This window comes from Haliaeetus leucocephalus, unplaced genomic scaffold, assembly GCF_000737465.1.
Source record: "Haliaeetus leucocephalus isolate CR32 unplaced genomic scaffold, Haliaeetus_leucocephalus-4.0 Scaffold61, whole genome shotgun sequence".
NCBI lineage: Eukaryota > Metazoa > Chordata > Aves > Accipitriformes > Accipitridae > Haliaeetus > Haliaeetus leucocephalus.
The window spans coordinates 493,566-509,497 of NW_010972497.1; the positions used below are offsets into that span (position 1 = coordinate 493,566).

The window sequence follows — 15,932 nt, forward strand, 5'->3', positions numbered from 1 at the left end:
GCTAGGTGCCACTTCTTACTTAAATTATGCTGAGATTTGAAATAAGGAAGAGTAGCACCCACATCCCTTAAAGCTCTTGGTCATGATACTATCAGCATGATTAAACACACCGAAAGACTCAGTTTATGAAAAATGCAGTTATTGATGGCCATGGGAAAGCAGCAAGTTTCAGAGGAGAAAATGTGGTGACGCTCAACTTGATGTAGCACACTAAAATGGTTATTCAGATTGAGGAAGTTCAAAGTGACATGTTAAAAATATTATTAGGGGTAAACATGGGTTGAGTTGTTTTATTGTCTTGCAAAATTTTGGGGACTGTAGAACTAAATCTAGAGCTTAAATACTTAACTGAAGAATGGATTATTGGAGTCTGTGTAGGTTTATTTCTGTGTTATATCCAATTGTTTAATAGAAAATATTAGAACAGTCTAAAGAAGAAACATGTTCATGAATATGTGTATTAGTAGTTAAATATTTGGTATATAAATTATCATTCCTGGGCATTTTTATTCATGCCTGTTTAAATGAAGGGGACAGTTTCTCTATACAGAGAGACAGCATTCTTGATTACATAGATTTTAAGAATTTTCTTCAGACCTTTATGACTTTTTCAGGTGGTAGTGAAATTCAAGTGGTTAAATAATTTCATATGTGTTTGTGTTTGTATAAACTTGCACACTGATAACTTGTTGAAATCCCGAATACATGTGGTGTCCTATAATATTTTTAGTTAAAACTATTTCTTTCTCCATTAATTAGACCATGTTAGCCCCATTTGGATTTTTAGAACAGTGTACAAGTGAAAATTCCTTTTGTGCTTATTAAGAACACTCCCACAGACCTATGTCTTCTAACTGTTTCTTCCTTTTGCATAGTGATATCAAAGACTTCTTTTTTTTTTCATTTTCTTTTTCTCCATGTTAATCTATAGTATAGAAAGTCTTTGTATTCCCTTGTTTATGCTGCCCTTTTCTATAATCCCTTAAAAACTCACAAGGTGATGTTCTCCATTTAAAAAAAACAAAATATGTTGGATTTCTCAAGATCTTTTTACTCTTATTTGAAGGTGAGTAACTCTTACTTTCACTTGGCATCGTTATCACTTTTTAGCACGTCTGCCATTATATCTACTGCTTTGCCTAGTTATTTCATGCTTCTTAATAAACTATACCATTTTAATATTTATTAGCTTTGAAAAGTGTCTAACATTTTCTGAAATTTGTAAACCCATTATATGACTGTTTGACTTGAAGTACAATAAGAATATTTTTGTGTCTTTCCATTTGCTAGTGTGTTAACCGAGTAAAGTTTATATGTATTTGGTGTAATGATGTTCAATTTTAAGAGTTTGTACTAGCAGATCTTCATTTTATGTTAAATAGCTTATAAAATTTAATCAGTTAGATTTTTGTATTTTTTTAGTAGGTAAAAGTTTTTTTTACTCTGTTTTGTCTTGCTCTAGGTTTCGACCAAATGCTAGGGAACTGTGGAGTTACAATGCAGTAGTTGCCGATTCCAGACTTCCCTCAGCTCCAGACATGCAATCCCGGTGTAGTATTTTGAGTCCAGAACTTGCTCTACCAACAGGTTCCAAAGCTCTAACCACCAGATCTCATGCAGCTTTGCACATTCTAGGTATACATTTATAGTTGATGAGTCAGAAGCTTAGATGAAATAAAGAAACATTACTTAAGGTATAAATGAATTGTAATCTAACAGCTTTCTGACTTTTTTGAGTTAAAATTTTACTTTGTATTATTTCACCATCGCTCTTAACACTTATGATCTGGCTGATATGCATTAATTTAAATCAAAATAGTTGTCTTCTGCCATCTTAATGATGCTAGAGGATTTTAGAGTTCTGATGGAACCTGCTACTAGAGGTCAGCATAATAAAGTAAGAGACTTTCCTAGATGATCTTTTTGGACAGTCTGCAGAATAAATTCAGTAGTGTTAAGTTAACCTCGAGTCTCCAGAAGACAGGAAAAAAAGTGCTTTTATATAAGCTTTTTTTATTTTAAAGTAAATGCAGTATCCAAAATTAGAATTTACTCTGCAGTTTTGTGTAACAGGGCACTAAGAGTAGTATGATTTCCTTCTGTAGTCTAAAAAGCCTACCAAAACAAAAAATAATCCCACTGTGTTCATGTACAAACTGGCCATATGCAACATACCCAATGCTCCAGAGTGCAGTTTTGGAAGTTATTGTAGCTCACTGATTGTGACGAGTGATCAGTTCCTTGTCCTGCTTTCTTCATTGTGTGTTAGAGATGTGATAAATTTTAACTTAAACAGTACTTTTTTGTGTCTGAGTCAGAGTAAGGCACGTTAGGTACCCATGCATATGAAATAAAATGCCTTTTATGAAGGCTCTCAAGTCTGCCCATAATTCAGTTACTACTACAACTTTTTTTTGGTAATATGGGAAATGTAAAAAGGGGGAAAAAAAAAAGGTGTTGCTGTCTATTTACTATTGGAAGAGTTGCAAAGTAGGTTTAATTACATTTCTTGGTTATTCTGGAAAATGAATAAATTAAATGAAATCAATCTTCAATAGTGAACCTTTAGATTCTACAGCAGTGACCCCAGATCTAATCAAAGCTATAACAATATTTGGTAGCATATGTGTGGTTTAGGGACAGAACAGTTAGGTTGCTTTGATCTTTTTAACTAGTATTCTTTTCCATTTCACTGATTATAATCAACAGTAAGACATTTTGAGTTCTTTTGGGTTTGCTTTCTTTTAGGTTGTCTTGATACTTTGGCTGCTATGCAGGACTTAAAAATGGGTGTAGCAAATACAGAAGAAGAGACTCAAGCAGTGATGAAAGTTTATTCTAAAGAAGACTATAGTGTTGTTAACAGATTTGAAAGTAAGTACACAGTAAAATTTTATCGCACAAGCTGATCAGGCTTGTGGAATAAAAGACCAAGATAGATTAACTATTTTTCTTGGGTTTTTTTTCTTCAGGTCATGGAGGAGGCTGGGGTTATTCAGCCCATTCAGTAGAAGCTATCCGTTTCTGTGCTGATACGGATATTTTGTTAGGTGGTCTTGGTCTTTTTGGAGGTAGGGGTGAATACACTGCTAAAATAAAGGTAAGTTAGTTTTATTTCTTGATGAATGAGTGGTTTACTGTCTATTAAAAGCATTAGTAATAGAACTACAAGAAGGGTTCTCAGTGAGAAGTAATGAACCTTATGCAGGTAAGGTGGGTGAAGTAGAGATCTGAGAATTACTATTCTTAATTGTCAAGAATTGGCCCATTCCTACCTTCACTAAATGTTATGCCATCTTACAGGTGTTTTGAGCAGATATGGTAGTGGATTGAATGGTTCTGTGATCTATTTACACAAAGCTCCGTCTGCAGAAAATTGGTGCTGTGGGCTTCAAGTTAGAATCACGTCCTATGTCAGGATACATGAGGCACTGCTTCTTGAAACCAGTAAAAGAGTGCTTATCAGTAGCTGAAATTTCTTTGGTACATGCTTCCTACTTTCCCTGCCACTTCTTTCTCAGACTGCTCTCTGGATAGCTTCTCAGCTGGGATTCTTCAGCTGAGACTGAATGGCAGAAAACATACTTAACTGCTCTGTACCAAACATAAGGATGATTAGGGCTGGAGCACATGCACTGATTTAAAATAAATAAATGGCTTTGGATAAAAAAGCTCACACAAACACACAGTGTGATAACAGAGCTCTGGTTTCTGATAAGTAGCTTCTATTCCCACATTTAATAAGGATTTCGGAAACTCCCTGAAAGACATTGTAAAGGAAGGATCTAATATCTGTCTGAGATTTACATTAGATGTGTATATTCAGAATATGTTATTGTTGTTACTTGTCATTTAGTGGGTTATTGAGTTTTCTTTTTCTGTTTTCAGATGAATAGGTATTAAGGTTTGGTTTAGGGAAATGGATGGCATATGCTTTAGCAGTAACATTTGCATAAGACAACAGGAGATCCAGAATAAGTGGTTGTACTTTATCTTAGTTTAACACAATGACTGAGAATTGTAAATGTTTAAGGAAAGCCAAGAAACTTAACAAAAAAAAGCATGACTAATGTTTAAATACTAGAGGTAGCAATCCTATGAAAGCACTCTAGTATTATTTTTTCAATTTGTTTCTGGTTGTCTAGGATTAGTTTATAGCAAAGATAAGATTTGCCAGTCCTACCACAGATAAACTGTGTATTAAATTGGCATTTGCATGAGAAGTCATAGACGTGTATTGTGGTCCTTCTGCAAATTCATCGAACTGTAGAAATTATTTTTGACTGAGTAAGAAACCCAAGTTCTTTTGAAAAGGGTATCGTCTTTTGTCCTAGTCACCACCTGTTTATGACACTATTGACTAGCTCTGCTAAACAGTCAAGCTATCCCTTTCCGCAGAAGTTGAGTATATCTTCAGTGCATTTCATCCTGTGACAGAAAGCCTGCACCTTCTGCCCAGCTTTGCCTTTTTTTTAGATGCTCTGCATTTGTCTTGCAGGCAAAATTTAGGGAGTTTCTCCACTAAAGAATATATCTAGGCATAAGGCTGGGAGGTCAGTGTCAACTGCTATTTTTTAACAGTTAATAACATTACAAAATCCTGACTTCCAGATGGGTATTTGCCTGTCAGTGATAGTAACTAGCAATTACTTTTGGGAAGGGTAAAGAATAGTAGTAATAGACAGTTTCCAAAAAGACAGAGAAGAAAAAGTGGTATTACAAAGTTCCTAACACCTAAAATGTGTTTTTACCTTTTTTCTTACTCCATCAGTTGTTTGAATTGGGTCCAGATGGGGGAGACCATGAGACTGATGGAGACCTTCTTGCTGAAACAGATGTCTTAGCGTATGATTGTGCTGCTAGGTAAGATATTTTCCTTACCTACTTCTACCTGCTGCTTGATATTTATTTTTACTTTCTTCCTACACATTTTAAAATCACTTTAAATACCAACAGATATCTACATCATTAGAAGTTTTTAGCAAGTGATGTAAAACTTACACTCAAACAAAGTGTGTTGGGTAAAGTAGTAAAACACCAAATACCTCACATAGCCATTATGGTACTAAATTAAAAGAAGGAAAAATAATCTCACACTTGCTCTTGTATAAATCAAAGTCAAATCACATATTTGTCTGATGAGAAGACAAGACAAAACATTGCAGCAGCTCTTTTTAATACTTCTATCAAAAGGATGCTTTCAAGCACAAATGGGTATTTGCATTAAACAACTCATCATTAAACTTACTGCAATATGGAATTATCGTAACCAAAAGAAGGGTTATTGTGCTTCAGCTCATTAAAATACAAGCAGTTATTGCTTGAAAGATTTTGTGCATATGGATGTGGTTAGCCATGTTTTAGCTGCTTTTTCATTCCCTGTTATGAAATAATTTAACATTCAAATCATCAGTGACTAATTCTTTTAGGTTTAATTCTTATGTGTCAATACTCCTAAATATATATTCTATTACTTTCTTAAATATTCATGTGTAATTCCTAAGAATTTACGTATGAGCCCGTCATTTAAAAAAAATTTCTGAAATTGAATTAGAAAAATATAATTAATACTTGCAGTATTATATAGTAAATGTAATAGTGTTTGTGTGTGTTAATTTAACTTAATCTATCTGTACTCTATTTGGCATTTGATATCTGATTGTTTCAAAACGTAAGATCAAGCTAGACTTAGGCATTTGTAGGTCCTTGTGAATTATTTTTTTTTAATGACTACAATATTTTTCAATGAAATATTTTTAAGTTTTGAATATAATAGATAATTGAGATTAATAATTCGTTCCATTCATTTTCAATTTTCTGTTATAAGCAGGGTGTAATTCATTAAAGATTAATCTAGAAACTAATTCACATATATCTTTTCAAAATTTACTTCGCCCAGAGAGAAGTATGCAATGATGTTTGATGAACCAGTACTCCTACAAGCTGGCTGGTGGTATGTAGCCTGGGCAAGAGTGTCAGGACCTAGCAGTGATTGTGGATCTCATGGACAGGCCTCTATTACTACAGATGATGGGTATATTTTTTTCTATTCTTTTTTAACACAAAAGAAGAGATCTAATATTACTTGAATAATAACCAGTTTATTTCTCTTTCAGTGTTGTATTTCAGTTTAAAAGTTCCAAGAAATCAAATAATGGTACAGATGTTAATGCAGGGCAGATCCCACAGTTGCTATACAGGTAATATTTTGCCCTCTGTTTAGAACAATTTATTGACATGTTTTTTAAACAGAAGCCCTGTTAAAGTAAGCATATGTGTTATGACATTATTATTGTATTAAGCTAAGGAAATCAGTATCTGAAAAATTTAGGGAAAGCTTAGTGTCTTTGAGAAAAGTAATAAATCCATTATACCAACATTTATCTCTTTGCAGTTTTCTCGCATTCTTATCATATGTTCTGAGTTTTTCATTTAGTTCTGTAGAGCCTCATAATTTCATCTAACATGCTTCATTTTTTTGCTAGTTTGGAAGTACTCTATTTAGTAGGCCTCAGTTTAGGTGCAGTATACTATCAAACAGATTATTTTAATGAAGAAAAAAACGGCAATGAATTGTGCTTTACAATAAGTTACCATAAATTTATTATTCCCATGATAATTGTTATGTAACTCTGTTTTAAGAAGCTAGAACTCTTTCACTATATTGCTAATATATGTTTTTCAGATTTCCTCAGATATATACAAGACCTAATTTTTACATTTTATGTATATATATATTCCCCCTTGCCCTGTGTTGATTCTGAAACTTGGAATCTCTTCATACCAGTTCTCTTGCTATGTCCTTTCTAAGCATGTCCTTTTCAAGGTGTCCTCTATAAGAACAGCTCACTTTTGCCAGTAAGCTTTGTGTCCACAGATATTTATCTCTCCAGAGGAAGGTTTCATTTTGACTGATGCACATAAAGTTCTGGCATAACCTATTAATTGTTAGGGTGATTTCGGTGGAGGGATGGCTGTAGCCATAGACCAACAAGCTTTGGGGTCTCTGAAGGAAGGATATGGCTGAAGACATATATTTTTACTTCCACAAAACTAGTGTTCTTTAAGGAGTAACATTTCTAGTCTTAAAAATGCCATGTGAAGAAATACAATAAATACTTGTAACAATGTAGTATGTAATTAAATCTCAAGTTTATTATCAATTGTCAGAATTCTGCCAGTTGAAGAGAATTCAAGATATTTGATTACTGGTCTAGAAGAATTAGGAACTGGAGGAAGTTATGGTGAAATTGAAAATTTTTTTGATAATTACCTTAAACTTTTCTTCTGCTTTTGTTCCACTTGAACAATACAAACAGTAAAAACTGCTAAAAGTAAAAAGTGCAGATTTCAAGTCAGTTCTTAAATTGTTTTTCCAGGCTGCCAACAAGTGATGGCAGTACGTCCAAAGGAAAACAGCAAACCAGTGAACCTGTGCATATTTTAAAGAGATCTTTTGCCAGAACTGTCTCAGTGGTGAGTATTATCAAGAATCTTCTGCGTTTCCTGGAAGTTTAGAAAACTGAAAGACGTACATATGGAAATAATGATTTTTTTCTGTCTGCTTTATTAAGCAGAAGTTAGGTACGCTGATATATAGAACATGGTATTTTTTTTTACTTTTTCTGAAGATTTCAGATTTAAACTTAAATCTAAGCTAAGCTTGGTATTGACCGGAGGATGAGAGCCTGGAAATGTATTTTGTTAACAAGGTTGAGCTACTTAGTTTTGGGTTTTTTTCTGAGGGGGGTGGTGTTGAGTTCATTCTTACTGGTTGTATTTAATGTACAAACCTTACTCCCTGCCAAGAAGTTAATATTAGCAGGCTTTTTAGAGTTTTGGAGGAGCTTTACTATATGGTCTCTTCCATGGCTTTTAAATTACTGTCATTAATAGGTCATTGGTGAGATTCATGTACCTCTTGGATGCATTCCAATATACACTGACGATCAGATAGCATTTAATTAAATTTTGATAAGCTGAGGTAAGAAGTATGAATGGGCACAGTGAACTGCAACTGTTACTAGAAGATAGTCTGCAGTTCTTCACACACAAGGAGGTTAGTCAAATTTTGAGGAATACTGCATTAAGTTGAAATGCAACATTATCGTGCAGGATAAGGCCAATTCCGTCTTCATGATTTTGAAGTCCCTTCCTTACCTGTTACAAGCAATGATTACATTATTTTCAGTTCCATCCTGGTTTATATTTTATACTGCATTACGTGTACTGTCAGTATTCTCAACTGATAGTTACACTGAAGTTATTGCCTCCATATGGACACTCAGAGTTCAATTTTCTTAACCAGCTTGCTTTCTCTCATTTATGTATTCTCCATTTCTTCAGTATTCTCTGATGATCAGGATGATCTTCTGTTGAGGTTTCTTCTAGAAATGTATTAGCTACATGATTTACAATTTTAGTAACCATCGATATATTAATAGCTACTTTTAATAAATGTGTGCTTAAAAATATTTGCATTAAGCTATGAACTGCTATGGTTTTTAATACTTCACATTGTATTCTCCCTCTTCATTATCTTGCTGCTGTTATCCCTCACCATAGATCTGAATTGGGATAAGAGGAGAGTTTGGGCTTTCTGGAGCATTAGGGATTTTATAACTAACTTTGAACAATCAGCTTGATTGTTGCAGCTTGACAGTATACCTGCAGCTTGAAGGTATTCAATACCAAGTACTTGTAGTTTGCCTTCTGAGATACAACTTTATGAAACTATCAACCACATTTAATAATAGTAGAAACAAATTTTTGGACAAACAAAACTTTTTTTTTTAAATCCTCATATTTCTTGTGGATTGTCATGTGCTTCTGTTGAACTTTCAAGTCCCGTAAATGTGATATAGTTCCCATGATCCTGCAGATCATAACTGTTTAAAAACAAAGCAAAGACAGCCCAGTAAGTCTTTACTGCTATGACAAGAATGTATTCTGTTAAAAGTTGGTATTACACTATTCATACGCAGACAGAGCAAGTAAAATTTACTGCAAAATTTGTATTACAGGAGAATACAAACAGTTGTTAGTTGTTAAATAACTGAAAGACTTCCACACACTTAATATTATAACATATGTTATAAATTGCTTTTAGCATGGTATTATAGTGAGGTGTTCCCTAGAGTCTCAGTCCTCTTTTTTATTCTCAAGCAAATAGGATTTGTGTGTTGTGTGGTAGATGTGTATAGATATAAATATGTTTTCATAATAAACATGGGTATAGATGCTCTTTCCTTTCATCTTATACTGCTGCTGAAACTTCACTTTTTGTTTTTAACACAAAACCTGTCTTCTGTATCCTTCATACCCTGAAATAGGAATGCTTTGAATCTTTATTGAGCATTCTTCACTGGAGCTGGACAACACTGGTGCTGGGAGTTGAAGAACTTCGTGGACTTAAAGGATTCCAATACACTGCTACTCTTTTGGATTTAGAAAGGTTGCGTTTTGTGGGCACTTGCTGCCTGAGGTTGCTGAGGGTCTACACCTGTGAAATATATCCAATATCAGGTATTCCTCTTAATTGACTTGTTTCGTGTTTATCAGCAAATAACAATCTACAGGACATTCAAAATTTGTTCTAAGTATTCATGTAGGATATGCTATAAGATGAAATTTCTTGTACAGATGGTTTTGTTGGAGCAATTTAGAGACTTGCTGTCAGAAATGGGGTATTTGCAATTGTCTGTATAACCAAGCATCCAACACCACATGTTTACACTAACTTGTGTGTATTTTAAAGTTAATTTCTTGTTTGGCTTGACAGTTGAGTTCTTTGGACTATTTGTATCCTCTTTTTTCCCATTTCCGTACATAGTAGCTGCTTTGGTGGTGAGCACAATTCAAATCTGAAAGACAGTATCTGGTTTTCATGCCTGTAGTTTAACAATGCTCATATTAAGATGCAGCATATATTATGAAAGACCAGAAAATTGGAAGTTTCTGATGTTCAGGTTTCTTCAATGTAGTTTAACACCCTTCACTGTTTTCCTTTTGAAATTATCTTCTCTGAATATAGATTCATCAACATTGCTAAATTCTAGCTGTTTTATTTGCATGTAAAATGTGCATTTTAATATGAAAATCTTTCATTTGTTGTACATTTAACACTGCTCTTTGTGTAAACTTCTAGCTACGGCAAAGGCAGTTGTAGAAGAAACCAGCAAACTAGCAGATTGCATTGGAAAAACTAGGACCTTGCTGAGAAAAATTTTATCTGAAGGAGTTGATCATTGCATGGTGAAGTTGGACAATGATCCACAAGGATACCTCAGTCAGCCTCTCAGTCTTTTAGAAGCTGTTCTTCAGGAATGCCATAATACATTCACAGCTTGCTTTCATTCATTTTATCCAACACCAGCTCTGCAGTGGGCATGTCTTTGTGACTTGCTCAATTGTTTGGACCAGGTACATTAAAATGGCATAAGTAAATATTATAACTTCACTTGCCCTTTTGCTCAAAGAGAAGCCAAGCAGTATTTAAAACCTGTATTCCTTTTCAATGTTTATCCTGGTTTGCAACTTGAATTCTGCTGTAGTTTGGTCTTTTTCATAATTGGGTTTTGGTTGGGGTTTTTGTTTTGTTTTTTTTAAAAGTGTCCAAGTTCAAAAAGAGCCTAGGAACTTCTGTCTCCCTTAGCAGTAAGATTCTCTCTGGGACAGTGAAGAAAATTTGTGGTGCTGGTAACTGTCAGCACCTCCTTTTTTGGTGTTGAGGCCATGCCTTAGATGTGATTACTCTTGCTGCACATTGCTTAGGAGCATACATGTGGCATTTTTATACTCATCACTAATATGTGAATAAGTTCTCATTATTGTATGTTATAACAGTGTTCTGATCCAGCAAAGTACTTAAGAAGCTGGCAGTAGTATTCTGTAATCAACAACTTCCTTCTAAGTATCTTGCTTAGTGTGAATGAGCATCCCACAGCTAAACAGGGTAGTTGCTTCCTTGCATTGATTGCAGTAAGATGTAAACAATTTGCTGCTTTGGATGAAAATGCATTTAACATATTAAAATTCAAGGAAGAATCAGTTCTTTAATATATTATTCTGATTAAATTGTTTGATTAATTATATGAAGTGCTTTGTCTCCAAAGGGTGCCATAATTTCAAAAGTAATTTTAAATGGGTTTATTATTTAAAACATGTGGACCAAGTTTTAATTACTCTAATTTGAAAGATCTAAATGGAAGCTCATGAGAGAAGAGAATGTAAAATTCACAGGAAAGCTAACAGTATATGAAATTCTTTCTCTAAATTATTTTTATAATTGCTATAAAACTGGAAAGTTCCTTCCAAAAGTAGTTTCTCCCTCATTTACTTTGAATGCAATAGTGCCATTCTATTAATTTGTTTTTATGTTTTTAGGACATCCAGGAAGCAAACTTCAAAACCTCCAGTAGCCGGCTTCTTGCTGCTGTAATGTCTGCTCTCTGCCATACTTCAGTAAAACTGACCTCTATCTTTCCAATTGCTTATGATGGAGAGGCACTGCTGCGGTCAATGGTTAAACAAGTCAGCACTGAGAATGACTCTGCTCTGGCACATCGTTTTCCTCTTTTGGTTGCACACATGGAAAAACTTAGTCAGGTTAGGATATATCCTAAAAATTTAACAACTTGTTTTACTTTGCAACAAAAACCCCAGTTATGTAAGTTGAAGTTTTAGCTTTATAAGGACGTAGCTGAATTTGCCTGAGTGTTTCCTTTCTAAAAGGCTTGTTTCAGAAACTTATTTTATCCAATTTTCATCTTCAAGTCTGAAATATTCCCATTATTTCTTGTTTGGAGAACGTCTGAGCAAAAATTATTCTTATTTATTTTGGAATATTAAATTGGCAGAAATATAGTTTGGAGTTGTTTTTCTGCAACAGTTTTTCAGCTTTTTCATATGATCACAAGAATGAACATGTGGATAGGTTCAGTGTTTTGAGGAAGAGTCAACACAGCTTTAGTAATAAAATGTCATGTCTCAAACTGGAGTTTTTAAAGGCATCAACAAGCAGGTGGGCAAGGGAAGCCCAGTTCGTACAGTTCTATCAAAAGTTACTAAACAATTTCCTAATCAAGGGCTCTTGAATGCTGTATTTTTGCAGTTCTGTTATTCCAGAGTAGATTTACAGGAATGAAAAGGGTAAAGATGGTAATCAAAGATATGGGACTACTATATAGTATTCTTCACTTTAGAAGACAAGAGGGCTATGATCTTATGAAATTATGAATGATGCATGAAAGGTAGATAAAGGATAATTGTTGAGTCTTCCAGTACCAAAAGTTTTGAGCAACCAGAGACCTTAGCAAAAGGTAAGTTCAAAAGATTGCTGTTCTTCATAAAATATGCAGTTAAGCTGTGGAACATATTCCTGTAGACCATTGTTACGCTAAAAGCTTTCACAGACTTAGAAAGCACCTGCACAAATTAATGAAGAAAAAAAATCACCAAAAGCTATTAAATGCAAAGATAATATTTCTGTCTTGGGTACAGCTGCCTCTTAACTGCTAAAGAGAGAAAGTTCTGTGCAGGTGTCTATACAGGTTTGCTTCACCTGGTTATATTCCCTATCTGTTCACTACTTGGATATTTTTGGGAGACAAAACAGTGAGAAAGACAAATCTTTGATTTTCATCAGTAGAGCTGATTTTATTTTTCCTTATTGGGAATGACTTTCAGTGTGGATAATTTTTGAAAAACAATGGATGCCACTGCTAGTTAGAAGACACAGTAGATGCCTAAGCTTAGATTTGTTTCATAGTCTTCATTCAGTAAAGAACAACTGTTTTTATAAGCATCCCACCACTGGTTTTATCTTACCTGTTTGCATAGAAGATTCTCTTTGCTAACATCAAAGCCAAAAAGCTTCTGAGTTTCTTTTAGACAATGGGGAAGACAATGATGTGAAGAGTTCCATAGGTAGCTATATATCAGTTGTATTCTAACATATGCTTATGGACAGTATGGCAAGAAGGGCTATAAGAAAAGCTCCCTCCTGAGAAGGACACCTATATATCTTTCCAATGCAATCAAGTCAGCACCACCTCATTCTGGAAATTAAAAATATTAATCAGGTTTTTTTACAAAGGAATACATACTATGATAGCTTTGAGAATTTTATTTTTTTTACCCTCTAGTCATTTCTTATTTTTAAGAAGTCACAGATTTTTCAATTACCTAATGCTTATAATATGTGAAAATCAATGTGGTTTGTTTCTTTTTTTAAGTAAGAACAGTGTCACTTATCATTTTTCTCTTCATGATGCAGAGTGAAGAAAATGTTTCAGGGATGACGAGCTTTCGGGAAGTGCTGGAAAAGATGTTGGTCATTGTTGTTTTACCAGTACGGAACAGCCTTAGAAGAGAAAATGAACTTTTCTCTTCACATCTGGTTTCTAATACCTGTGGGTTGCTTGCTAGTATTGTGAGTGAGCTTACAGCATCAGCATTAGGATCTGAGGTAAAGCTTCTATAAAATCATTACTCGAAAGTCTTTCAGGACAAGTATATAATGAATGTGATACAGGCCATGGTAGGAATTTTATAGATATGCAGATCATTCACAAATGCTGGAATTCTCAGTAGCTTTCAGATATTTAACATGTATTCACTGTATTAGGGAAGTACTGTTGATAATGAGCTACTTCATTATGGCTGCAGAATACTGCAAATTGTTTAAAAAATGGCAATTTTTTTTTTGAGTGCTTCTTTTTTTGCATGCATGTCTCTGCATATACACACTCAAAATATATTTGTTCAGCGCTCGCTGGAGGCAGTGCCACGTACCTGAGCATCTCTATGCCTCTCATGGTATCATGGGTGCCTCGTGTTCTAATCCTATCTGCTTTTGATTATGGGTCAGAATTTATAATGTGTTTTGTTTATGCATTGTCTTCCTCCTTTATATGTAAGATACTCCTTACATCTTCCTTTATCTATTAAATATTATATGTGTATTATATTTGTCTGTATCATTAGACTTTTTCCAGTTTATTTGCTTTGTATTTGAAATTGAGTGGTACTGAGTTGAACTTCTTAAAATCCAGATATTCATAGTCATATACAGAAGTTCTCTTTCATGAGACTATAACATCGTTAAGTGATGGAAATTTATTTGATTTTATTTAAGGGATGTCACTGTCTCTGTACTATCAGCAGACTTTTTTCACAGAAAGAACCGAGCTTTTGATAGCATCTGGATTTAAGATGTTTTTACTGTTACATAATACCTGTATCTGTCCTCTCTTAATCTTGACCTTACCGAAGGCAGAAATACCTAAGTTGTCTTGTAGTACAGTTAAGCTATATTTTGTGCTAATTCATCCTATAAAATATATATAAATACTTGGAAAAAATAGAAATCAGATTCCTAATTATTTCTAGTTAATTCCCAATTACCAGAAATTATATTTTCTTTTTAGTCGATATTGAATAGAAGCCCCAGTAGTGGCATCTTACATGTTTCATCAGTTGATTTCTAAAATGTACCCAGCTGAAAATCTGGTAATTCAAATCACTTAAGTTTGGTTTATTAAAGTTGTCTAACATTTAGCAGTTAATTTTTTCTGGTGCTTGTATTTAACTTTCTGCAGGTTGATGGGCTGAACTCTCTCCATTCTGTCAAATCCACTCCAAACAGATTCACTAAAACAAGTCAGGGAAGAAGCTGGAATACTGGGAATGGATCCCCTGATGCAATATGTTTCTCTGTCGACAAACCTGGTGTAGTTGTAGTAGGATTTTCTGTTTATGGTGGAGGAGGAATTCATGAGTATGAGTTGGAGGTATTAGTTGATGATGTAAGTACCGCATTTGAGAAAACAATTTGGACAGAAGTAACCTCAGAGTTTTTCATAATATGTTTTACAAAGTAATATTGTAATACTCTTATACAGTCTAGGCTGCCAGTAAAATGGTGCACTGGTAGGTAGGGTTTTTCTTTTTGCTTGTGGTGATGATTTTTGTGGTATTGCAAGCTACATACCATATCCAGTAGGGTCCTTACCTTGGTTATGGTCTTGAAATCTTACTTTATTACAAATAATATTTGAAGCATAGTGGGCTTTTCACTTTCTGGAGCTAAATGTAAATTAGTACGTTATCTCTCTGCAAACTGCAAAGGGAATAGTGAAATAAAGGAGACCAAGTTAAAACATTTTAAACCAAAAATTGAAGAAAGGGGTAGCCTACCAGCATGGTCAGGCTGTAGCTACAGATGTTTCATGTGTTGTTGAAGTACTCTCTTAGAAGAAGTATAAAACTGTATTGTGTGTTCTTGTAATGAAGAAAAACCTCTGTTCTTTTACACCCAGTTTTTCGCTTTAACTGACTGTTCTAATCCCTTCCAAAGGGCAAGCATAGGTTGCTATGGGAAATTAACCTCTCTGCTCAGTACTTTCCTTTTTAGCAGAAAGGCTTTACTGTTGACTTTGAACAGGTTTTCCAGCTTTGTTCTATTTGTAATGCTGTGTGTAACAATTTATGCAAGAAAACATAACTTGCACAATTGCATGAATGTGTCATGTATTTACATTATAAATGTATTAAAATTACTTTGTTTCTTTGAATCAGAGTGAACATACTGGAGATTCAACTCATTCTCATAGGTGGACATCTTTAGAGTTGGTTAAAGGAACTTACACCACAGATGATTCTCCCAGTGATATAGCTGAAATCAGACTTGACAAAGTCGTGCCACTGAAGGTAAATAAAAGAAGTGTGCATCTGTAGGTTTCATATGACTTCTTTAGATAACAAAAATCAGAATGTTCAACATAAATTGTTTTTTGTGTACACCTTTACAAGTTGATCTTGACATGTTTGCTTTATAAAGTCTCAGTTTCACTGGGTAACTGAAAAAGTTGAAATCCTGGCAGCAAAAAGAAATGAAATCTTAATTGTTATAATAGCATAAAATAGATTGT

The 15,932-nt window shown here is 34.2% G+C and overlaps 1 protein-coding gene across 21 annotated transcripts in view; it reads left to right on the forward strand.

The window, feature by feature from the left end:
- The window catches only part of MYCBP2 (MYC binding protein 2, E3 ubiquitin protein ligase), a 200,644-nt gene that overhangs the window by 88,107 nt on the left and 96,605 nt on the right, over positions 1-15,932 (forward strand). For all 21 annotated transcript variants that reach the window (XM_010578098.1, XM_010578115.1, XM_010578175.1 and 18 more), the window contains 13 exons: positions 1,463-1,635; positions 2,749-2,874; positions 2,973-3,100; positions 4,772-4,863; positions 5,900-6,034; positions 6,117-6,200; positions 7,380-7,476; positions 9,333-9,525; positions 10,148-10,422; positions 11,386-11,607; positions 13,277-13,468; positions 14,601-14,807; positions 15,580-15,711. In XM_010578098.1, coding sequence (XP_010576400.1) covers positions 1,463-1,635; positions 2,749-2,874; positions 2,973-3,100; positions 4,772-4,863; positions 5,900-6,034; positions 6,117-6,200; positions 7,380-7,476; positions 9,333-9,525; positions 10,148-10,422; positions 11,386-11,607; positions 13,277-13,468; positions 14,601-14,807; positions 15,580-15,711 — 2,056 coding nt within the window. The remainder of the gene's footprint in view (positions 1-1,462; positions 1,636-2,748; positions 2,875-2,972; positions 3,101-4,771; positions 4,864-5,899; positions 6,035-6,116; positions 6,201-7,379; positions 7,477-9,332; positions 9,526-10,147; positions 10,423-11,385; positions 11,608-13,276; positions 13,469-14,600; positions 14,808-15,579; positions 15,712-15,932) is intronic.